General features: G+C 43.0%; 1 protein-coding gene across 7 annotated transcripts in view; it reads right to left on the bottom strand.

Annotated features, from left to right (window-relative positions):
* SAP130 (Sin3A associated protein 130) overlaps positions 1-25,016 on the bottom strand; it is a 28,269-nt gene that overhangs the window by 2,205 nt on the left and 1,048 nt on the right. The window contains exons 2-20 of one of the 7 annotated variants that reach the window (XM_018563502.1): positions 22,950-23,046; positions 22,581-22,801; positions 22,067-22,246; positions 19,543-19,657; positions 18,856-18,980; positions 18,570-18,694; positions 18,301-18,448; positions 16,235-16,325; positions 14,153-14,257; positions 11,964-12,105; positions 11,687-11,808; positions 10,173-10,496; positions 8,423-8,600; positions 5,515-5,619; positions 3,899-4,209; positions 3,280-3,531; positions 3,075-3,200; positions 2,553-2,656; positions 2,361-2,474 (exon numbers count right to left, since the gene is read on the bottom strand). In XM_018563502.1, the coding sequence (XP_018419004.1) occupies positions 2,361-2,474; positions 2,553-2,656; positions 3,075-3,200; positions 3,280-3,531; positions 3,899-4,209; positions 5,515-5,619; positions 8,423-8,600; positions 10,173-10,496; positions 11,687-11,808; positions 11,964-12,105; positions 14,153-14,257; positions 16,235-16,325; positions 18,301-18,448; positions 18,570-18,694; positions 18,856-18,980; positions 19,543-19,657; positions 22,067-22,246; positions 22,581-22,801; positions 22,950-23,040 (2,979 nt within the window). In that variant the 5' untranslated portion in view covers positions 23,041-23,046. The remainder of the gene's footprint in view (positions 1-2,360; positions 2,475-2,552; positions 2,657-3,074; positions 3,201-3,279; positions 3,532-3,898; positions 4,210-5,514; positions 5,620-8,422; positions 8,601-10,172; positions 10,497-11,686; positions 11,809-11,963; positions 12,106-14,152; positions 14,258-16,234; positions 16,326-18,300; positions 18,449-18,569; positions 18,695-18,855; positions 18,981-19,542; positions 19,658-22,066; positions 22,247-22,580; positions 22,802-22,949; positions 23,047-25,016) is intronic. The other 6 variants (XM_018563503.1, XM_018563504.1, XM_018563505.1 and 3 more) reach the window with 6 other exon arrangements.

Raw genomic sequence — 25,016 nt, 5'->3', positions numbered from 1 at the left:
CCACATCAGGCATCCTTGAAGTAAGTTGGCTTGTCCACTTAAGGAGGGACAGACAAATCGTTCTCACCTCCAGGATGTTGATGGGGAACTGGATTCCCTTGATAACCAAGTACCTTGGACAGTTTCTATCCCAAGAACTCCTCCCCAGCCAGACATTGTATGCACCATCCAGATCAGCAGGAGAAAAGACTTCCCAGCCTCCAGTGTACGGTTGATCAGCCATCAGGTCATAGAGATCCTGGTCCCAGTGGGCAGGCACATGGTGCGATCCAGAAACTGGGGAAACCTGTCCCACACAGCCAGGGTGTTGAGCTGATGGGGAAGTAAAAAACTGGGCAGAAACCATCACATCAAAAAGGAGGCCACTATTAAGCCCAGTACTCTCACACAAAACTGGACCGACAATTGCCTCTTGGAGTAAAGGGTCAGAACCTTTTCCTGGGAAAGGAATACCCCAGGCCTGGACCGTATCCAACACTAGGTATGTCAAGTGATGGGTCAGATCAATGCAGATTTTTGCAGATTGAGGATCTACCCTTTTTGGTGTCTGGATCGAGGCGTCTGGATCGTCCGATAGACATTAACGGAGACTGAGCACTCCTTCAAAAAAGCAGTGCAAAAACTGGGGCCAGTATCTTCATGATGTCCCGAGGGGCCAAAAGGGAAAAGCCAAGCTGGAAATGCTGCTCCTCTAACGCAAAGCATAGGAAATTATGGGGAGGGAAAATGGGGACATCTAGAGACACATGCTTGAGGTCTATCCATGCCAGGTACTCCCCTAGCTGCAGTGATGCAATGACGAAATAGGCCAGTTCCATGTGGAATGTTTGGACCTGCAGGAAGGTGTTGAGAACCTTCAGGGCCAGTATAGGGGAAAAGTCCCATTGGGTGTGGGTACCATTAACAGGTTGGAGTAATACCTCTTGAACTGTTCCTCCTGGGGAACCAGAACAAATATTCCCGAGGAGTACAGAAGCTGCAGGATCGGGAGACCTATAGTTTCCTGAGGCTGACTGCACCTCGTTGCACAGGTGAGCGCTGAACAAAGGGTCCAGTGCCGGAAGCGACATTACAGGCCGGCCCCACGTCTTCCACATGGAGGAGTCTGGGTACGGTCCCCGAGACACTGCCAAGGGACACCGATCTGGAAGCTGCAATACTGCCCAAATGCATGTTGCAGCTAGGTTTGAAGAGTCCTCTTTGGATAGGATGTAGAAGTTGAAATAGGCCAGAAACCTGTTTTGTAGAAAGAGACTGTTCTTCACCTAAGGACACTAGCATGAGGATTGTTGGGAAGTGGGGGCTTATATGGGGTGTCCCACAATTCTGTCTGACCGTGTGCAATTGCCTGAAGGTAGCTGCATAAAACATGGATTCCCAACAGGAAGACAACTTGTCTTTGGTGGTTTGGATCATATACCAAAGTTTTGAGGTCTTCAGTAATCCAGAGGAAGATAAAAGGTTAGAAGCTTTAATTGAGAATATTTTAAGCATGATGAGATATGAAGTACCTAGGTATTAGGAAGTGTTCAACAAGGTGGAAACGCAAGCTTTAGCTGTATTCAGTAAGTAAACTTAAAGATATCTTTGGTATACTTTGGCTGGTATATTGTTATGCAGGAGAAAGAGGGCTTGCCTGGATTTTTGTAGTCTGTAAATCATTGAGCCATGTCCTTCACACCAGCAGGGTGTTAAGACTGGACAGGTATTTGGGGTGTTTGGGAACATTGTGTTAAGGTGGCCATACACCTGCCGATTATTGTACGATATCGCGGGAAATCCCGCGATCGTACGATAATTGGCAGGTGTATGAAAGGCCTGCGACCGTTTCTACTGTACGGAAATTTGTCTTACGAACAGGTTTGAAAACCAGCCAAAAATCGTAAGATTTTCGGCGGGTTTGTGGCCTGCTCGTAAGAAATGCCGCTCAGCCCGCACATTGCCCGCTCAGCATTGCAGTCATCGGAAGTCCTCCCCTCAGGGGGGCGGGCTTGCGATGATCGCAAGTACGATCTGCCTGTCCAAGATGGGCAGATCGTACAAGCTTTTAATTAGCTTACATCCATCGCAAGGCGTAAGTCTTGCAATGGTTGTAAAGTGTATGGCCAGCTTTAAGGATTGCCAGTCTGAAGGATTTGGGGTGTTCTATACATATGGACAGGGAATGAAAAATGGTCTCCTGATGTTCACTGCATAATTAATTTCCTTTTTTTTTTAAACTTTATTTGAAATGTAGACTCCATTTAGGTCCCTGCACAGCAGCATGTTTTGCTGTGCTGCAGTGCTTTGACCTGAAGTGCTATTCACTCCACATATCCAACCGTTTCATGGTGTGAACAAGAAGAATAGGCATATTATACCTGAATTAGTTCATTGATCCTGTGCAAATCATCATCCGTGGCAGTCTTCTTTTTGGGGATAAGCCCCTCCTGTAGAACAGTTAGTCGATCAAACACATCTTGTTCCAGTTTAATCTGGGAGGAAGATAATGGTTAAGATGAAAGTATTAAAAAGAAGAGGAAAGAAGAGTACATAAAAACCAAAAGGCCCACCAGCTGTAGCAACTGTGCGGCACAGAGATGCGTTTTCCATCCCTGCACACGGCAAGCAATCCCCTTCTGGTTGGCAATCTCTTGTAACGTCAGCTTCTTTTCCTCTATAAGAAAGCATCACAAATGAAGCTACAATTTAGTCTGTATTTTACAAAAAGTAATTTGAAATGCAGAAGCAGCTCTGATACGCCTAAAATAACCACAGTGCTGATGTCAACTAAAATGAGAAACTAATGAGGTAGTGAGGGAGAACCAGCTCTGCAATATTTTGCCGACTATGTAATATTTCAAGACAGCTAAGCATTTTAAGCACCGAGAGGGGACCTCCAAATATCTGCTATGTGCTGTCTTTGCTGAATTGGGCAGGTATGAGACTTTTAGGTTCACTCTAAAAATTGGCCAAACTGCTTTGGAATAAAAGGCCAGATCAATGTCAAAAGCACCTGTTGCTTCATGAAGACCAAGCAACACATAATATATACTGCATACTCTATTATATCTTTGTCTTTACAGATTACTGACCTTTGACTCGTACATCGCTGTAACGCTGGAAATGATGGTAAGCGGCTTTCCAAGGGTTTCGATAATGGCGCAACAGTGTAATAGGAGGTCTAGGCTTAACAGGAACGTAACGTACACCTTCCTCGTCTGCAATTAAAAAGATGTTACAGTCACAAGCTATTCAAAAAGCTGCATCCAAACACATTTACGCACAAAACTACAATACCTATGTACTCTTTAGGAGGAGACTTGCGCTTCTCTGGTCTTGATGTTAAAGGCTTTACTGTGTGACATCTCTCCTCATCTGTGCTGTTGGTCTCCATCATGTCTCCCTCTTCGGTCGATATAACATGCTGCTGTTTGCGAGGTTTCTTGCGAGGAGAGGCTCCTGGTGGCAATTCCCCAGCAGACACAGAGATGTTATTGGCAAGAAGAATTAGAGGGGAGGAGATGGATCCCGGGGTTAGTGGAGGAACTGCTGGTTGAATAAAAATAGGTTGGATAAATGCAATAATAGCACATCGACATTTTCTAACCTGGCTACAAAAACAGCAAGCATAATTCCAACTGACAATAAGGATTTTATGAGGAGCCAGATAGGTGTAAGTGGAAAAACATATTAAAACAATAAAAGCCTAACACTAATGTGAATTATATAGTTAAGATTTATATTGTGCATACCCTGGATTTATAAATGAGAACATTCAGCTGGAAGTTATAGCAGGACTGTATAGGAGCCCAAACAGAAGGCAGAAAACGGTCAAATTATTCATAGAAGATTTAAGTAGCCAAGACTGGATCTAGAGAATAAAAACTAGCAGGCCATAATTAAAGCTGTTACCTACCTGAAACTGGTCTAGTTATGTCCATTGGTTCTGCTTCTTCCTTCACTTTTGCCTCAGGGACCGACGCTCCTGCAGGTGCACTGCTCAGGAGAGGTGGAGGTGCAGATAAGGCAGGGACAGCAGCAGGGGGGACATGAATGCTGCTGGGAAGGGGTCCAGGCACAGGCTGAGATGGAGGGCTGGGTACAGCAGCTGCGGGATGATGCGAAGATGGGAGAGATGCAGCTGCACTGGGCTGCTCACCACCTGTGCCTGGATCCCCAGTCACTCCTGGAGCCACGGAAATGTGAGGTTCGGCTTTTGGTTTTACACTAAGAGAAAGAAAAGAAACAAATTATAAATTCACTTTAAACAAAATGCACAACTAAAACACGAAATGGAATACAGTAAAACATTTTTTTCTTCTATTCTACTTTTGGATAAAGTGGAAACTTGTTTTTACTGCTCTTTGTACCCCTGCAGGAGACACTTCCAGTCACTTCCTGTTTTGTCGCTGGAACAGAATTGGGAGCAATCACTCCAGTGGGGACAAAACAGCTGTTAAAGCACTTTAGTAGTAGAGTAGGGAGAGGTTTCAACCTCTCCCAGGCTTTTGTTTGCAAACCCATCAGAATTTCTTTACTTCCTGTTGTGTCATAAAGACAGAATTTTAGGGCCACAGATTCAAACAGGAAAATATTTCCCTGTCTAAAAAAAAGACAATTATTAAGACACACTGTAATTAATCAAATAAATGAAAAAAACGTTATTCAATCCCTTGAGTTATTATAAAATTGCATAGCTTTACAAGTTCTTAAAGGGAACCTAGGAAGATTGAAATATGGGAGCTACCTTGAGTTAGTTACATATCCTAGTCCAGTGGTTCTTAACCTGTGTAACCTCAGAACCCACATTTGTCCTCAGTCACGAAGTCGTGACCCAAGGCGCACTGCAATGGAACGCACGGCAGCGTGGGCTGCTGTGATGGAGCTCCATCCATATGTGCATTGCTTGTGCAGTTCACATGTGCTCCTGTAGAGGTGCCAGGAGCCAGAATGTGATGTCACTCCAGCCCAGACACCTCTAGAGGACATGCAAGGGAGCTTTAAGCAATGCACGTATGGAGGGAGCTCCTTCGAGGCCATACCCCCAGCCCACCTCACCTCAAGCTGACACTTGGCGCTGAGCAGCATATTTTGAATGGCTGCTCAGTGTAAGAATGGACAGTGCTGGGCTAGGAGGAGGCTAAGGAGCCTCTCAACTAGAAAAAGTGGAAGGCAAGGCATGCAGCGACCCACTGAACACGGGTCGCGACCCACCAGTTGAGAACCAAGGTCCTAGTCCATTGAGGAGCATAGGGCCGAAGTGAAAGACTTCCACTGTTAATGGTTCCCAGCCTTAGAGTTGACTTTCAGCCAGGGAACTACCTTTGCTGACCTGTTCTTCTAGAGACACAGGTTCACACTCTTCAGTCTTCACTGCCTGCATACTTGGTCCAATAACTCATTGTGTAGAGAAGCAAGAATCAAATGAAAGCCGTGGAACCTGTATATTTTACAAAGTCGGCAATGGGAGCCCCACATTTCCTTCATCACAGGTTTCCTGTTAGACCAAATTGACTTATACAGTTCAATTACCCAGCAGGCCGAGGTGAAGCAGAAGTACTTCGCATAGAGCTGTCATGGCGGGGGCTTACTGCATCTCCTGGATGTGGAGGAATCAGGCTTTTCCTAACAGATAGCCTGTAAAAGAAAACACACAGAGGACAAATGTGCAAAGTTAAGTTATCCTTAGCATCATGTTTCACTAGTTTCAGTGGACAACGCTATGCAGCCACTGGCTAAAATGTGATCAGTAAGAATTTAAAAAAAAAAAAAAAGAGAAGAGGGGGTGTGGGGGGGATATGAGGGGAGTGGAAAATAAGCACCAAAGAGGAAAAAATTCTTGTTTATGAGTGGGTGTCAGAGGAATCTTAATTTTGTACAGTAACATCCCTTTTTTGGATAGGCACATATGTGGCACTTTGAAGTTCAACTGCAAATCTTCACTCAAAGACCAATTTAAGTTTCATTGGAAATGCTATATACAGTGTACATTTTGGGTGCAGCAAAATGCTCAACAGAATGTTACTGATTACTAGGGTTTCACAGATGCCGGTTTTTCGGTTATCGAGTACCGATATTTTTTTTTTATATCTAGCACTGGTGCCATGTGCCCTGATAATCAGGAATTCAGGCGGCGGATCATGACCCCGTCACCCTCCTTCCTGATTGCCTGTGAAGCCGGTCTTCTAGTGAAAGAACACTGGCTTCACTTGCCAAGGCTGCATAGCAACAAGTGAAGCCGGATTCCTAGACCGCCTCCCGATTGGCTAGGAAGCTTGCTTCACTTGTTGCGAGTCAGTGTGGATTCCTGACCAATCAGAAAGCTGGGAGGCGGGTAAATACATGCCACCCGGCTTCCTGATTGATTAGGAAGCCAAGCAACAAAATGAAGCCGGCTTCCTAGCCAATCAGGAAGCCGGGCGGTGGGTCATAACCCACCGCCCGGCTTCTTGATTGGAAAGGAAGCTATCTCCATGCTCTCTCGGTACTGCCGGTCAATGGGAGATCTCCCTTTGGCCAGAAGTTCCGGTATCGGAGGCAAGTATCAGAGCACATGGGTGAGTACCAGTACTCGCCCAAATACTCAGTATCGGCACCGATACTGATAATAGTATCGGTGCATCCCTACTGATTACAGACCTATAGCTGTGATCCAGCAGGGGATTGTCGATCCGCTGCATTTTATAAAGAGCACAGTGTCTAACTGCAGCCTAGTGCAGCACACAAACTTTCCTACTGCCACTGGGGTACCAAGAAATGGGGAATTCATTGAGAGTTTACCATTTTGCTGCACACTAAATATATATAGCATTTTCTGAAAGCAAACTTTACCAATTATAGAGCTTACAGTTTTAAACACAAAGGACACAGATGTGCAGGATGGCTAACTGCATGTAGACAGCAAAAAATTGCCACTGACCAATTTTATGCATGGAAAAAAAAAAAAAAAAAAAAAAAAAAGAAGGTTTGATTGATAGCAGGGGAGGGCGCCAGAAGAAAGAACTCTAGCTCTTGAACTGGAAATGCCAGAAATAACTGCATATGCAAATGAAAAAGGTGCTTAAGTTTACTCTACATGTGACAACACAATTACTCTGCAAACACAGAAATGGTACTTTTAATCCCCAATTCTATGTTATAAATGACAGAATTGAGGATTAAAAGTACTATTTCTGTGTTTGCAGATGACACCAAGTTATGTAGTGGAATACAGTCCTTACAGGATGTCTCCAACTTACCAGGGGATCTGTATGCACTGTGTGATTGGGCATCGATTTGGCAAATTAGGTTTAATGTTGATAAATGTAAAGTTATGCACTTGGAGACTAAAAACATGCATGCGTCATACACTCTAGGGGGAGTCAATGGTGGAGAAAGATCTGGGTGTTCTGGTGGATCACAGACTCAATAGCAGCATGCAATATCAAGCCGCAGTTTCTAAAGCAAGCAAAATACTTTCTTGTATTAAGAGGGGTATAGAAGAGAGAAAGAGAGAAAGACAGAAAGACAGAAAGAGAGAAAGACAGAAAGAGAGAAAGACAGAAAGAGAGAAAGACAGAAAGAAAGAAAGAGAGAAAGACAGAAAGAGAGAAAGACAGAAAGAGAGAAAGACAGAAAGACAGAAAGAGAGAGATAGAGAGATAGAGATAGAGAGAGAATCCTGCCCATGTACAAAGCATTAGTAACACCTCATCTGGAATATGCAGTTCAGTTTTGGGCACCAGTTTACAGTAAGAGGAGAGAGAAGGGCGTAAGAGAGAGTAAGAGAGAAGAAGGGCGACCAAACTGATAAAGAGGCATGGAGGAGCTCAGCTAAGAGGAACGATTAGCTGACCTGAATTTGTTCTCTCTGGAGAAGAGGCGATTAAGGGGGGACATGATCACCATGTATAAATACATAAATGGTCCATATAGTGAGCTTGGTGCTAAATTATTCACATTGAGGTCACTGCAAAGGACAAGCGGGCACTCTTTGCGTCTGGAGGAAAAAAGAGGTTTAACCTTTGCATAAAAAAAGGATTCTTCAGTTAGAGCTCTGAAAATGTGGAATAGACTCCCCTAGGAGCTAGTTCTAGTGAGCTTGGTTCATTGTTTTAAAAAAACATCTGGATGTATTCCTAAATGCACAGAATATTACTGGATATTGAGTTCTTATAGGTATATTAGGCATCAGAGATTGTTGATCCAGGGAATATCCGATTGCCTTATGGGATCAGAAAGGAATTTGTTTCCCCTGTTGGAGCAAATTGAACCGTGCTTTATAGGGTTTTTTTGCCTTCCTCTGGATCAACATTGGGTAATTGTGGGCATAGTGTTCTGTTTAGGCTTTTCTTCTACGTATCTCTATAGGTTGAACTCGATGGACTTGTGTCTTTTTTCAACCTGACTATGTAACTTTAAATAAAAAAAGCAGAGTCTCGAAGAGAATACACAAACATACCCATCAGTGGCAGGTTTCTTGCGTAAGATGCTGGGCCTGGGAGAGGATCCCTGAGCAGGGGTACTGCCGATACCTGGACTTTGATTGTGGCTCTGCATGACAGCAGCGCTAGCTGGGGCTGAAGTGAAAGTGCTGCTCAGTGGATTGGCAACAATTGTAGCTCCTTCTGCAAGGACAACTGCAAATAAAGAAAAGAGGCATTCACAAATTATTGCTATGTTTGTGAGAAGCATTAAGCATGTGCATACCTAATTTATGAAGACTGGCAATATATGAAATAAAAATGAATTCAAAAATACACAACTGTTCTATAAGTGCAAAAATGTATTGCACAAATTAAATGTCACGTATAATCCCATACTTTCATTTAGGGATAAATCCAGGAAGTGACAGGTAACATGGCATTACAGCGTGAACAGTGCCAGCATTGGGAGGGCCAGGGAAGTGATGTGCAGGAAGTGGGCCTAGCTGCCTGTTAGAGAGAATCCTGGTAAACATGAATGCTGCTGGCCAGAAGGTGCAGATGTCTGAAACTACTGATGGGAAATGGTACAAGATGTGAACAGTTTATGTACTAAATGTTTGGGGTGCATGCTGTGGACTACTAATTCACACTAATAATGCGTGCATTTCTATTTAACCTTTTAGAAAATGGCAATAAACAGCTCTGTTATATGGAAAAATATACTATCACATGCTGTACGTGATGCATTCTACATGCTACTCTCTGTACATCGTTTTAAGTGACATACTCCAGTTTGCTCTATTCTATATACGGTGAAGTATGTTACACACTCTAGTCTAGACCGCCCCATTCTAGAAACCAAGTAGACATTGCAAACATTACTTCAGCCTGAATGCTTTGTTAGGTGTAGTCCAATTCTAATTACAATATTGTCTGTGCATTAACCCACAGCTTCATAACACAACAAAAATTGGGTATGTTTTTCTGTACTTCAAGATAGATGTGCATTTGGGTGATTGCTGATCTTCACATAAGATTAATGAACAAGACATACACTGAGTGGCCAGATTATTATGACCACCCCATCAGTACTTCGTTAGGCCACGAGATAACTCCACGAGATAACTTCGTTGGGCCGCCTCGTGACTCCACGAGATGTTGAAAGGTGATACGAGGAATCTGACACTGCACTGTTGCCCTTCTGTTGTCTTGTACCAGTCTTGCCACTCTCCGTTCTGTCCTAACATTGACTAGTCGCTGACGGCCACAATTCGCACGTTCAGACCCAGATTTTCGGCTGACAGTCCAGTCTTTAAACACTTTAACAATGAGCCCCTCTTGAACATTTAACAAATTCTGCTGTTTTGCCGATACTCGCTCCATGGCTCCGAGCGCCAACAATCATCCCACGTTCAAAGGCTGTTAAATCGCGTTGTTTACCCGTATCTTCAGAAAAAAAAAATCACTTCTACTGTCGTGGTAAACAACCTGCTTCCCTATTTATGATGGTCTGGCCCTCTAGCAACTTCAGTGCAAAATTATAGCTAATTATAGCTGATTTGCCTACAAACGTCAGGTGGTCATAATAATCTGGCCACTCAGTGTATACAACTTGTGTAGTTAGGGAGCAGAAGCATGCACAAACCACAGTTTCCGCGACCCACTGCAGAGGGTGTCGCGACCCACTTTTGGGTCGCGACCCACGAGTTGAGAACCACTGGTTTATAGTATATCAAGATGCTGAAGAATTTAAACTTAAAAATGAATCCATATTTAATACATTACCAGGAGGTTTTCCATCACTTGAAGCCTGCTGGGAGCTGACAGAGGACGCCTGGACACCCTGAGTGGTTATAGATCCTGCAGGATGGATGCCCTGTGAACCGATTGGAGGTGGCTGGATTCCTTGGGTACCAATAGGTGTCGCCTGCATGCCTTGGGTACTGAAGGGTGATGGCTGCATCCCCTGTGCATTGACTGGCGCAGGCTGGATCCCCTGAATGTGACGTGTATGCGATGTATCCACATTAATCAGCTGCATTGGGTTCAGGTGCACAGTGGATGCCACTGACTGGGCTGTAATTGCAGAGTTTGGCGCTTGTGCTGAAACTGAAAAGAGACCAGTAGTGTTAGATGCTCCACCCAAATTCAGTGGAAAACATTAAAGCAGTCGTAGATAAGTCTCCTCCCTCTACCTAAAAAAATGAGTTTTTAAATAAAAGTAACTGGCAATCAGTAATTTCAATAACCTATGTTTTATGCAACAGTAGAGTAGCTAGTGTAAAAACAGACAGCTCTTAAACATCCAATGCAATTACCAACTCTACTGCATAGTGCCAACTGCACAGCTAATACAGCAGCAGAGCATGGAACATCAAGGTTTCATGGTGCACAATGATGCTATCAGAGCATACCCTTCAAATATATATTATTAGGGATGCACTGATATATCGGCCGCCGAAACATATCGGCCGAAAATTGCACTTTTGGCATAATGCCGAAAGAGCCATGTTTCGGCCGATACATCGGCGCATCCCTGGTTTTTTTTCTCCCCGCTGGGCGCTGTACTTTTCTCCCCGCTCGGCGCGCTGCAGGACGAGAGCACTGTGAGCGGTGACGTCTCTCCTCCCACACCGCTCAGCCGCCTATCACAGTCCGGCAGAGCGGTGTGTGGGCGGAGACAGCGCTGTCACAGGAGGCTGGGCTTTCCTCTCTACACGGCTCGATCAGCCTCCTGTGACAGCGTGTCAGAGAGAAAAGCAAGGTACACACACACTCAGTGATCGCTGAGTGTCTGTAGATAATTGAGGACATGGTATGGTTACTATATCCTCAATTATGAATGAATGGGAGTGATCTACACTTCATTTGTGATTCATTCATAATTGTAGTTATAGTAAACATGCCATGTACTCATGTTATCAATGCACAGGAACACTCAGAGGATTCCTGTTCATTGATAACAGGGGACACAGAAAAAAGAGATTGGAGGACTCTGTGTCCTCAATCTCTTTTTCTATTTTAAAAAGGGAAATATCAGGGGTCTGTTTAGACCCCTAATATTTCCACGAAGCCCCCAAAAGTAAAGTAAAAAATAAAAGTATTTAATAAAAATTAATTAATAAAAAAATTAAAAAGTTTATAAAAAATAAAATATTAAAAAAAAATGGAAAAAATAAAAAACAAAAATCGGTATCGGTTTCGGCCTGACATTTTTTTTCGGTTTTAAAAATTCTATTTCGGTGCACCCCTATATATTATTCACCAAAGGAAGGAATATTGGTCATTAAAACACCAACCTGGATACTGACGAATAGTGGATACAGAACTGGTTATGGGGGTGTAGGTGTGAGCAGCCAGAGGATAGGCAGATTGGGGATAGGTAGGTAGAAAATATTGTAGCTGTACTGGAACAGGTTGCCTGTGAAACAGAAATAGAAAAGATGAAAAAACAAAATTTACAAAAGATGATGGCTGCAAGGAAAAGGGAGAGCTTTTCAGAGTAGTGTCTTTATTGCCCCTCATGCCGTTAGGAAAGCATGTCATTTAGGAATCATCAATTTCACTTGGTCTTACCTGTTGTCACTCCTGGCCTCCATTGTCATAGGATTGGGTGAAGCTCTATGACCAGGTATTGGTATCAGGTTACCTCTCTCTGCTCCATATTCTGGCTGTATCCGAGGTGAAGTATGTGTAATCTGCTGTGGGACAACCTTAGCTGAAAAATATAAAGAACAAATAGGTATAAAAACAGTAAAAATAGCGGTGAATACAAATGTATTGTAAAATCCATGTAAACAAGACAAGGATTGAAGTGAAAAGAAAAGTCGGCATAACAGGTCTCAAGATTTATAGTCCAATCTAGATTGCCATCTTCTGTACATAATCTCATACAATCTTCCCAGCTTTGTGCATTAAGGTGGCCATACTTTACAACCATCGCAAGACCTTAGTCTTGCGATGGTTGTAAAGTAATTAAAAAAACGTACCATCTGCCCATCTTGGACAGGCAGATCGTACTTGCGAACATCGCAAGCCCGCCCCCGAGGGGCGGGCTTCCGATGACCGCAATGCTGAACGGGCAGTGTGCGCGTGCGCACACCGGCCCGTTTGGCATTTGTCTCCCGAGCATCGTTCAAACCAGCTGAAAATCGTAAGATTTTCGGCTGGTTTTCTAGCATGCGCCTTAGACAAAAGACGTGCGACCGTACAGTAGAAACGGTCGCACGTCTTCATTCACACTGCACGATTCTCGTACGATCGAGGGATTTCGTGCAGTGTATGGGCACCTTTAGACATATCTTTGATGTCACTCAGCATAGAAAGACCTGTGCATTGTTAAATGTGTTGGTTCTCATACTGGGAGAAACCTTTAGCTCTTGTTTGCACAGACTTTAGCTTAAAGACAGCCGCAGCCTTTGCTGAGCACTTGGGAGGCTTTCGGCCAGCTTCATGCAGCTTTGCTAAAGGTTTAAAAAATGTAGTTCCAGTTTGAGAATGTTAAATGCATATCTAAATGGGAGTGAGGCTGGGTTCCAACCTGGGCGGATTGAATATGCGCGTTTTCCGCCCGTTTCTTTACCGCGATTCGCTGTATACCAATGGAACCGCACGACCAAAACGCCCCAAAGAAGTACATGTACTTCTTTGGGCGTAGGGCGGTTTCCAGCGAGTTTCGTACTCGCGGAAAACCGCACAGATGGGAACCACACACATTGAAAATAATGGTATTTCCCTGCTTGAGCGGTTTTCCGCGAGTACGAAAGCGCAGACAACCGCCTAGGTGGGAACCCAGCCTGAGGATGGTCAATTTAAATAAGCAGCCTGGCAGCAACTGGCTTAACAGTCCTCAATGAATCTAAGGACTGAAACCAAGAAAAGATTTTGTTGCAATTTTAGCATGTTGCTGTTCCCAATCTATGAGTTACTTGGGTGTGGTTTGGGAGAATGCCAAGGTAATCGATAACCAGAAATGAGGACCTGTGGCACAGATCCTTGACAAGGATGGCAAGTATGGTGATCTTCCATTTTTAGGCCAAAATACAAATGGATACCTCATCATTTTGTGTGCTTTGGTCTTCAGGGGAGCAAATGAAAAATAGGACTTTATTCTTACCATAACATCCTATTCTGTGAGTCCTTTGAAGGACACAGCTCTTGAAGAATTCTGAGAAGTAGAGTTATGCTACTGCTTCCAGGAGAAATTAAAACCCTGCCACTAAGGACATAAATCCCTGCCACAAGCATTATGAAAGGAAATGAGGGAGCGGTGTCCCTCAAAAGGACTCAGAGAAAATGATTTGACGGTAAGAACATAATCCTACTTTCTCAATCGCCAATCGTGGTACTCATGATATTTTGCCTATTTACCACTAACAAATCTTTCTACATCTCTTCTATGAATCTTGCTTCTGACAGCATAATCTACTATAAAAAAAAAAAAAAGAAGTGGGAAATCCTTCTAATTACCTGCAAATGGGAACAGAAGGACGTTTCATTAGCTGTACTCAAGTCAACCAGCGACCAAAAGAGTCTGAAAAAGCAGGTTGTTGGGAGCACTTTGAGCTACTTTCCTTTTCCCTGGAAAAATTAAAGCTCCTGATCAGAATCTCTTGAATATCTTGTTCATTAATCCCGCATCAGCAGAGAGATTGTAACCATGACAACGCATGTAAAGAATGTTTTAAAGTGCTCACTGGAAAAGCTTTAATCAAAGAATTCCAGCGTAACTGAACATATTGCTGCCGCAGAAAACTATGACTTACCCACAGGAATGTTGGACGCAGTCACAGCTGTAGCATGGGAAGAGTGAGTTGGCATCGTCATACTAACAATGGCGCTGGTGGAAACTTGTGTATGGGGAACAGAGCCTGCATTCAGTTAAGGAGAAAAAAAAAAAAAAACAGTAATAAGATTACAAAACACAGGTTACCATACAAGTAGGTTAAAAAAAAAAAAAAATTTCCCTAATGAAAACAAAAGATATACTTTTCAGGTAGTTACAAGTATTTAGAAATAATCTGGTGAGGATCTGTAGTTTATAACACACATAGTGGTGGGAAGTTATCAGAACCAGAGCAGACAGAATCTGGAGTAGTTGCCCATGGCAACCAATCAGCTTCTCTCTCCAGTTTGTTTGGTTAAACTTTGAAAATGTAAAAGAAGCTGATTGGTTGCCATGAACAACTGCTCCATATATGGTCTACTCCAGTTTTTATAAATTCACATCAGTGTGAGTACTGTATACTCCCTATCCACAAAACTTGATAGATTTAGATTGCTTCTCCTGGCTAAGATCAAGTGTAGTATATGTTCTCATCAAAAAGGTCCAGGAGAGGAAATCTTGCGATGTTCTTGTCTTTGTCAGAGCTAGCTGGGGAGTAACTCTCGATATGATGGGGGCTCTGAGGGCATCTTTCCTGCCGAGTGAATCAACCTTTCCTGTGTACCAGAAGTGCCTCTGATATTATGCGAAGATCCTCAGGGCCCAGTGCCTCCTGGAAAGAGCATGCCTGCCTTTCTCCGAGTCCGCAGTGCTCATACCCCTGGAATTGCACAGTCCATGGTGTCCTAAACAAATTCACTTTGGGTGTGGGAAGCCCACTGTATATTTGAGTAAGGCACCATGTTGCCAGTACTTCCACGAGCTTTCTTTTATACACCTGCTTCCTGGGTGAGGTCATTCGGCAAAGACCAGAGGATGTTTACTTTATAAAGGGCTGGAAGGCCTAGCCTATGTCTTTGAACATTGGCACCCTGAAGCACTTATATTTTTATGCAGCATAGCACTTTACTTTCACTTACTCTAAAGTGAAGGTGTTTTGGCTTACCCTGAAGTCTGGAGGGGAATATGAAGAGCCTTTTGGTTAGGTTCATCAAACCCAAGTACCTGATGGGCAAGCTTCCCCTAAGGAATATAGTCTGCCTGGCTTCAGCTAAGTGGACCAAGAGCGTACCTTGCCCCTGTCATAAGCCTTGTGCCCTTGGGGGAAAGAAAGGTCAAGGGGTGTCAGATTTGGGGGCCTTCCCTCTTTGCAGATTGAGCCAGTGATGACCTTTGGCACTTTGTGTTTACTTTATTTCATGGGATGTTAGTTTTCCTGTGTAACTTTAGCGCCACAAAATTAAATTCTGGAGTCAACTTGAGGCCGCGTAAGCACTTGCATTAGTGGCAAAGGGTTTTCATAAATTCATTATGATTTTGGTCCTGGGTAAGTTTTCATTGGTATGAATGGTAGCAATTCATAACAATGAAAACTTACCCAGGACGATAATCTCAATGAGGAGAGATAAAGGATTTTTTTTTTCATAACCTGCCTATATAACAGTAGAATAATGAAACTGCCAAGTCTGTTAGGCCAGCACACATCTATAAAGATATGCAGCAGAATATTATGACATTTATTATAAATGTATATTTCAATAGCAAATTTCTCATTGTGGAATCAAAAGTTTATCCATATGTTGGGGCAGATGGTGAGACATTTATCTTGACCACGCTTATAAGAATATCATACTAGAGCCAATTTTAGACAGGAGCCAGTTAATGTACGAGCATGTCTTTGGGGTGTAGCAGGAAACTGAAGTACCTTGTGAATACCAACGCAAGCACCGGGAAAATATGCAAACACCATGCAGACGACCATGACACTAGTGCTGCAGGACAGAAGTGCTAACCACTAAGACACTGTTCTAGAAGTTGCCACAGGCCTTTCTCAAAGGCTCTCTGCATAAAATTCTCCACAGTGGAGTACAGAAACTGGACTGAAAAAAAAAAGGGTCAAATACTTTAAACATACAACATATTAAAATGAAGAGTTTATTATACCATGTTAAAATATTCTTACCTGAAGATGTCACAGAGGGTAAGGTGTTAGTTGCCAAAATTGGAGCAACAGTCGCTGCGGCTACTGGATTGCCAGTGCCAAAAAGAGTCTTCTATCAAATAGAAAGTGAAGCCTTTTGTTACAAATTAATTTTCCTGGCTAAATAAAGAACACTAAACAACAGATCTGCAAATAGCTGTAAGTGACTCAAGGTAAACTAAAATGAAGATAATTTGTGCAAGGGCATTAGCCCACAGCAAACAGTTTTTTTGTTTTTTTTTAACTGATCGCACAGGTCTGGCCTGGCAAGCATGAAAATGATTTGTTGCTATGTCTTCCTGCACTTAAAGCAAATGCAAAATCGTTACAGACCTGGACAATACAAACAGAGCACATGATAAACAAATTCAGATTTTGTGCTATTTCAGTAATGCTTAAGAGAACAATGGGGTTAGGGCTTTTCCCCATAGTTCTCCTAAGGGTAACGGGAGGACACAAACTAGCGTCCTCCCGTCACCCTAAGCTCATTATACAGCTACAGCTCACGGTATACTGAGACGCCGCAGCTGAAGTGGATCCCGACAATTATGTCTGGATCCGCCCAACTGCGTGAGTGACAGCTGGCTCTGCCTATATAGAGGCAGAGCCAGCTGTACCCGCCCCCTCCCTTTCCGCCAGGCAGCGCTGGAGGATCGGAGCGGGGAGGGGGGAATCCAGCCACTCCCGCCACGGCAGAGAGCTGTGACAGGATCGAGAGGTGAGCGAACGCCGTTATGTGTTCGCTCACTTCCCGATCTACTGAGCCGACCTGTGACAGTTTCATTGTCACAGTTCGGCTAGAACTATGAGGTGAGTGAAAAGCACTCACCTCAGTTCTCCTTTAAGTATCTTAAAAACAAGAAAAAGTCGATTCAAATATATAATAGCAGCTGAATTTATATGCAAAATTATGACTTCCGCAGTAATATGCAAGCTTGGTTCCACAGAAAAACTCTGAGCAAACTTTTTTCATAGCTCACCCCCAAGCCACTTTTGATCATATTTGCTGTACTGCTCCATTTGATATGTGAAATACTTTGCTTTCCTCCAGGTTTGAGACCTCCAGTAATGCAGTTCTAGGGCCTGACCAGCCAATAGCAAGGCCCAATCACTATCACTTGAGGAGGGAGTAACCTCATTAATCTTTTATAAGCTTCAACAACATCAAACTAAATAACTAGTGATGGCTTCTTTGGTGGAAGAAATGAGAAAGCCTTAGTGGCAGTAGGGAAATAAGCGATGCCAGTTTTTTCACTTTTTATATGACTGCTGTCTGCAGTAATTTACAGAGGAGGAAGGGAAGCCAAAGAACTGGACCTGTCAGCACCTCTGGGATTATTAGAGCCATATAGACGTCAAAAACAAATGCTTTAGGCTGCATTCAAATCGGCAGCTGCGCTACAATGCACAGCCACCGGCACCCATTAGCAGTTACAGCACTGGTCCTGGCACATTATACGTGAACTTTTTTTTTTTGGACTTTATTAAAATGACATGAAAGACAACATCATGGCCCGTTGCACTGAAATAAAGTACTGCATGTACTTTTTTTTCCCCCATAAGTGCAAACAACCACTGCAACGTACGGCATTGAGGTAGTGTGAACTGTGCTCATCCATAAAGGTGCCCATACACCTTACAATTATCTGCAGATTTTCTGTGGTCAGATGGAAAAAGTGCAACAGATTGGCCCAGGTGGAGATATCTCCATCCACACAGTTCAGTGTAGATGGAGGAATCTGTTGCACCTTTTCCATCTGACCACAGAAATTCTGCAGATAAGCTGGCCATACACCTTACAGTTAAGACAGCATAGCCTCATCGTTTTCGGTGTGAACCAAACCTTAATATTGCAGTGGGATTTTGTTAAAAGGACAGTTTCAGAATAACTTTTAGCCTTAAGTGACCAATATGCTGACTTAACAGATAAAAATTAAGTTTGACACTGCAAGTCCTATCAGAAAAGTAAAGTTCAGCAAACAACTTTAGCTGCCTATACTCTATCTCTGGTTCAACTGATCTATACTGCTTCACCCTATTTACATTACCTGGGCCATTGCATGCAGCTGCTGCTTCTGACCTCCCAAGGCGGGATGCGTAGGCAGTGTAATACGCGTTCCAGTGTCACGAGCCTGAGCAGATCTTTGGATGCTGATGGTTGCAGGAGATGGATGCTGCTGGATTGACAAAGTGGGTCTAGGACAGAAAAAAAAAAAAAGTGAACTGTTTTATTACCTACATTAAAGTTATGTTTGTTATATTTTCTGTAATATCCTACTTAGATTAGGTAAAGAAGTTCTGCACCAGGTTCACTTACCGCAGTAGTGGCTCTGCAGCATGGGCTGGAGTGGTGGTAATTACTGGGGACTGTGCGCGAGTAGCAGACACGGTAGCTACTACAGCCGGTGTCACTGAAGTAGCTGAAGTTACTGGAGGGCGAGACTGCAGTAACAGGCAAAAAAAACGGGATCAGAGATAATTAAAAAGCCCACATTTAGAAGTATGTCCAAACTTTAAAGCAGGAAACAGCTAGTTAATAGTCTTTCAGTCAAACAATATTCTTCAGCTAAATTTCCTGTGCCAAAACTGTACTTATAACTGACCTGAATAGGTGGGTGGATAATGTGCTGAGCCGCAGACTGGGCAGCTGCAGAAGGCATCTGAGCAGATGCTGGTCTCAGGACAGTGGTGACCTTGGAACTGGACATCACAGCAGCAGCTGCAGCACCTATTAGTAAAGTAAGAATGAAAAGGAATGGGTCAGACACAAGCTAAGGTTTTCCCAAAACCATATAAAAAGTGTATGTCAAGGCAAAAGAAAAAACAAAAAAACAGTACATGTCTGTAATACAGGCACATTAATCCAGGTTTTCTCCCTTTAAAGAGCCTGTTTATCTGCCAGAAATACACACAGCTCCTAAGTCACGTTGTGGGCCGACAACTCACAGCAATTTTGTGGAATGAGTGGTGCCCTGCCAAGTTTTCTCTTGCTTATCTACTCAGACCCTACCTACTCACCCATCTGCACAACACAAAGTTAAATCATTTTGTTGTCCCAAGAGAAGAACTGGGAATGCTAATTATCCTCCTTGAGATAACACAGAAATTGCACAGAAGATGTAGGACAACTCTGAATTTCTTACATGATCATTTTGCTCAAACTGAGAAACAGATATTCTGCACGTACCCACTTAAACTTTAAACATTTCCAGATAAACCTTGGAATACTTTTAAAAGATAGGTTGCTCATCAAAGCAGCCATCATTCAATGTTGCAGTAAGAGATAATACCTCTAGGGAGATGAGAAGCTCCAATATGTAGAGGTGTTCCTGGAGCGTTGCTGCGGATGATGGACATCTGGACATTGGTGGCAGTCATTATATGATGCAAACTGTTAGGGTGTCCCTAAAGAAAGAACAGAGGTCAAATATGAATAAACAAACCTCTGAATTGCCTGGAAATGATAGAGTGCACAATAAGGGCCGAGTCACAAGAAGTGCCTGTTCCCAAGTCTGCTTCTCACATTAAAACAACAATGTAGCAACACAATTAGAATAGGCATGAGGTCAAAGACTTGGCCAAAAAGTACCTGGACCATAACAGTGCTTAAAGTGACATTCAAGTCTATTTTTCTTTCTTCCCCCCCCATGCTGGCGTAAGGACATACTTTATATTATGCCTCTTGATCCGATCATCTTTTTTCCAGGAGTCTCTCCAGCGTGGTGGCGGTCTCTGACCCAGTGCTGACTGCTGTGTCCAATTATGTCTGTGCAGGTTCATGCTGTCACAGGTCACAGGTCGGCTCCATAGATCGGGAAGTGAGCGAACACATACCGTCGCTCGCTCCTCGATCCTGTCCCTGCAGAGAGCCGTGACTGTCACTCACGGCTCCCTGCAGGGATTCCCCCTCTCCCGTCCGATCCTCCAGTGCTGACTGGCGGAACGGACGGGTACAGCTGGCTCTGCCTCTAGGTAGGCAGAACCAGCTGTCCCTCACGCAGCTGGGTGGATCCAGACAGTAATGTCGGGATCCTTCCCGGCTGTGGCGTCTCAGTATACCGCGAGCTGTACCTCGCGGTATAGGGAGCTTTAGGTGACGGGAGGACGTTAGTTTGTGTCCTCCCGTTACCCTTAGGAGAACTATGGGGAAAAGGCCTAACCCCATAGTTCTCAGTGGTCTTTCTACAAGAATACATAGGGCTGCAGCTATTATTTTCATAATCGATTAGTTAGCTGATTATTAACATTGATTAATCAGATATCGGTAACAAAAAAAAATTAATACCTTCATTTATTTAAAATAAAATACACAAATGCAGCGTTACAGACAAAGTTCACTTCAAAATAAAAAAACGGTATGCACATTTTTTTTAAATCACACTGGAATGCAGGGCATTGCAGTAACGCGCCAGTGCGGTCGGTCACACTGTGGACGGGAGGTGCATTTGGGATCCATGGAAATGAATGGCACTGCAACGCACCTCCTGCAGCAAAATTTCTCAGGCCGAAACTGAAAATGACTTTTCCCACCTTTTTTAAATAATTGTATGTATTATATTAGACATTTTAATTAGTTTCAAGGATTTAAAATAATGTGAATTGTAAAACTCTAAGCCAATATAATAACCAAACTTATCTAAAATAACACACCAAAAATCTTTTTTCTGTTTTTAGTTTTAGTTTATTTTTGTTTGCATTTTTATTTATTTAACTTTTTTTTACTTTTAATTTTAGTTTAACTTTCTTTAAACAATTAAAAAAAACAAAAAAAAAAACAACTTTATTGCTGGGAGCAATAGCCAGCCTGCAATTGGATATTTCAAATTGCAATAGCCAATAGCAGGCTGGCTATTGTACCCACCCACTGCCTGCTGTCAATCAGTAGAGGAGGGACCTGAAGGAGAAAGTTCTCCATCAGGTCCTCCTCTGCTGACTGACAGCAGGCAGGTGCAATAGACAGCCTGCTATTGGTTACTGCATTTTAAAATATCCAATAGCAGGCTGGGTATGGCTCCCAGCCTCTAGATGCAGAGGAGGAACGGGGCAGTAGCAGAGGTACAGGGCGGGGCAGCGGGAAATGCAGTCATGGCGGTCTCTCCGCACCACTAGGGCAAGCTGCAGTGGTCTGTGTCCCTGCTGCCTCTGCCAATACAAGCAGGGAGAGCAGCGGGGAATGAAAGGGACACAGACTGCTGCAGCCAGCACCAGCGGGGAGGGAAAACGGAGGAGCAGAGCAACGGCAACTAATCAATGAGAATCCTTGCCAAGGATTCTCATTATTGATTATAATCAATTTAATTGATTAGTTGTTGCAGCCCTAAGGATAGATCACTGTGAAGGTGCTCAGAAAGACATTGATTCAGTTACCTCGCCTACTGCAACAAAACTTAAAAAAAAAACAAAAAAAACAAACATGTTTCAAAAATTATTATTTCGGTATAGTGTGCGAATAGGAACACAACCATATAAAGAGGTTTTCTCAAATTTGACTACAAAAGTGGAATGTACTGCTAATTTAAAACGTATTCATCCCACCCTGCCACTTGGTTGCTAATCAGGTTCTGTGAACAATATTTAATTACACAGCCAGTACACAGAAAAACATACATTCACAACTGTGGACAACGTGGCTGCTGAAACACTGCTGAATGACAATCAATTAGGATCCCAAGGAACTTCAAGGAGGGATAGGGTTTCCCATATTTTTATTGACCACTAAAATCCTTTACCATGACAGGACAATCATTAAGCTCAAAACCCCCAACAAAGAAAGCATTGAGATAACTGTTATTCTATTTAGCACGTGGCACTGACCTGCTGTCCACTGATGGTGGCAACAGGAATAGCAGAAGCCTGAGGAAGACCACTCTCCATGGTGACTGTCACTGGCCCAGAGACTTTAGGTACAGCAGAGAGGGCAGAGGGTGGTGCTGGTGCAATGGGGCGACTGGGTATAGTGGGTTTCAGTGGCTGCTGTGGGAAGACATTAAAAGGCTACTTATGTCTTTACAAAATATTCATATGATTGCTTTCAACAAGGATTTGAAAGACAGAACTAAAAAACTATGGAAAAAAAAGGTCTAGGCAAGCACTTCTTTTAGAGCAATAGATGATAAAATCTTTAATGCTAAAAGATGTTCTAAGAAACTGGGATCTGATCAAAAGAACATAAACGGATCTAAGAATGTTCTCCATGGTACAAGAATGAAATATCCAGCAAGGGCATATGAGGACATTTTTAATGAGCAATAAAGAATCACAATACACCGTCAGTCGTTGTTTGAATAACCAAACCGTTTACGGGCTACATAAATATTCAAAAGCATACCTTCAGGATTCCCTCAGGGAAGGAGAGCGGAACAGTAGGAAGATGGGTGGACTGAGCAGTCATGGTGAGGGGGCTAGCCGTGTGGTGGGGAACCATCTGCAACTGAGGGTAAGGTCTGACCACTACAGCTTCCTGTTTGTCATCTCGAGGGGAAAGAACTGAATTAGCAGTAAGGGAATCACGGGGCTGGTTCTCCATATCACGGGACATTTCGTCAATTCCTGCATTTAAAAAAAAAAATAAAGCAATTACAGGATTTTAGAGTGGAATTACACGAACATATGGACATTTTCTATGCAATTCGGGTATTTGAAGGCCTGCATGAAACTCAGAAGATGTAAAGGTAACAAGTGCAGAGATAAAAATTACCTGGCCCAGGCATATTTTGCCCCATGGTGGCTCCACTGCTCGTAATCTGTGAAATGGGAACCCCTTGCCGGGGAAACTGTTGTGAACTCATGTCCTCCTGAAAATCAGAAAACACAACAGTAATAATTATTGGAAATAATTTGGTTATTGCTTGCAAGTTATAAAATGTTCTTATTCCTTCCATATACAATTGTTTTAAACCGAGAGGGATCACCCAAGTAAGGTTTGTACAAAAAACAAAGGCTTTGAGGTTTGTACACATGCAGTCCTTGAAGGCGAACTAATGAGTGTATCACTCAGCTGTAGATCCTCAAATCATCTCTGCATTGGTGCTGACACTGTCCTTCCTTCTGGAGGGGGGCTACTTTTATTCCCCACGGTTCATGTGTGACTTTTTTTCTTCACTACCACAGATTTAATTTGCTTCTTGCTAAGGTAATGCTTAAAACAGGTTCAGGTTGTTCCCTGACAAGCAATTATACAATTGAGATAAATTACCCAATAAGCTAGTTACCCAACCGGGTGTTTCAGGTCTTTTTTGTATTTTCATTTAAGCTGATATAGCCAAGTAGAAAACAAGAAGGTGATGTTCTATATACTGACAAGAAACCATTTGCACCCGTTACCAAAGAAAACTAATGGAAGCCATAAAATGCCACATTGAAGTGCGCTGCCTTGTTACCATTTACCTTTTTTTTTTTTTCCTCCCTTTCAACTTTTCTTTCAGTATATTTAATTGATTCAAATGCATGACATGCAGTTCGGTGCATTGTGCTGCATAAAAATGCAGAACACCTGTACAGTGTGAATAGGGCACATAGAAAGCAGAAACAAAAAAGAATATTTAATCGGGGGTATGCAATCCTTTCCTGCACAGACTCATTTTTAACAATTGAACTACAGCTGTGCATTCAGAAACATATTTGTCAAAGGAATACAAAAAAAAACAACAAGCTGGACTACCTGGCTCATAAGTCATACGATGATCATGATAATGTATGCATCACTGCTCTAAACCTGCAATTATCCAAATGCAGAACTATGACAAAACACTGCAAACTCTATACGAGTTTATGTTTCAGAAATACAATATTGCAGAAAATCTTTACCTTCATATTAGTCAGAGGATAGCTGCAGCTCGTTACAAATCATCACAAGATTATGCCAGATACCAATTCCATGCATGCACATATGTGATTTTATGTATTAGTATATCAAGAAAGTATTTGTCGCTGAGATTCAAGTGATATTAAAGCTTGTTTTTTTTTTTAATAAAGAGGAGGCCCATACCTTCAGGGCTTGTTCACACCAAATGCAGACCAGATCTGCATGAGTTTCTACACACGCAGTGCAGTGCGTTATACTTCGTTTTTTATGCGTTCCAGAGGGAGTGAGAAGGCTGACTATTGCACACGCCCACTGTTTACATTCAGGACCGAGTGAGTAAATGTGCTTTTTTTAAGATCCGAGACCAGAACGAGCAGTTAACCCTTGCAGTGCAGGGGGTTCCACAGAATAAAAAAAAAGTGCGATTGGGCAAGAGGAGTGGGGTGCAAACGATACAGCAGCTGCTGGGTTGGAGACCCCTATGTCTAGCGTGTCAGAGTGCTAGAGGTAAATAGATAGCTCTACCTTCAGGGAAATAAACTGCTACCAGAAAAGAAAAAGCTCTCAGGAGCTGCTTTCTATAATGTCCTGTGTCTACTAGCACATTATAGCAGACTTACCTTGCAAGTGATCTTCTCCAGCGCTGTCATGTTAGCTTTCCTCTTTGTGGCTGGCGATGGGGCCTTCTTCAGGGAGCAGACTCTTTGGCTTCTTGATTGGCTAGCCTGGCAGATATAACTCCCATACATGCGAATGGGAGTTGCTCCATCCAGGAACATGATGGTGGGGAGTCTGTACAGGGAGTTGCACATGCGTGGCTCACTGGCAGGGAGAAGCAATTATGACAGAAGAGATACACAGAATCTCTTAGGTCATAAAATCCTCCACACCTGTCAGACATTTAAAAAATAACTTTCCTTCCACATTATCTCTACGTAAGCCAGCAAATATAAATACTGG

The sequence above is a fragment of the Nanorana parkeri genome, unplaced genomic scaffold, assembly GCF_000935625.1.
Source record: "Nanorana parkeri isolate BGI_ZX_2015 unplaced genomic scaffold, ASM93562v1 scaffold667, whole genome shotgun sequence".
NCBI classification, from domain to species: Eukaryota; Metazoa; Chordata; class Amphibia; order Anura; family Dicroglossidae; genus Nanorana; species Nanorana parkeri.
This window is presented reverse-complemented; position numbering and strand designations above follow the sequence as displayed.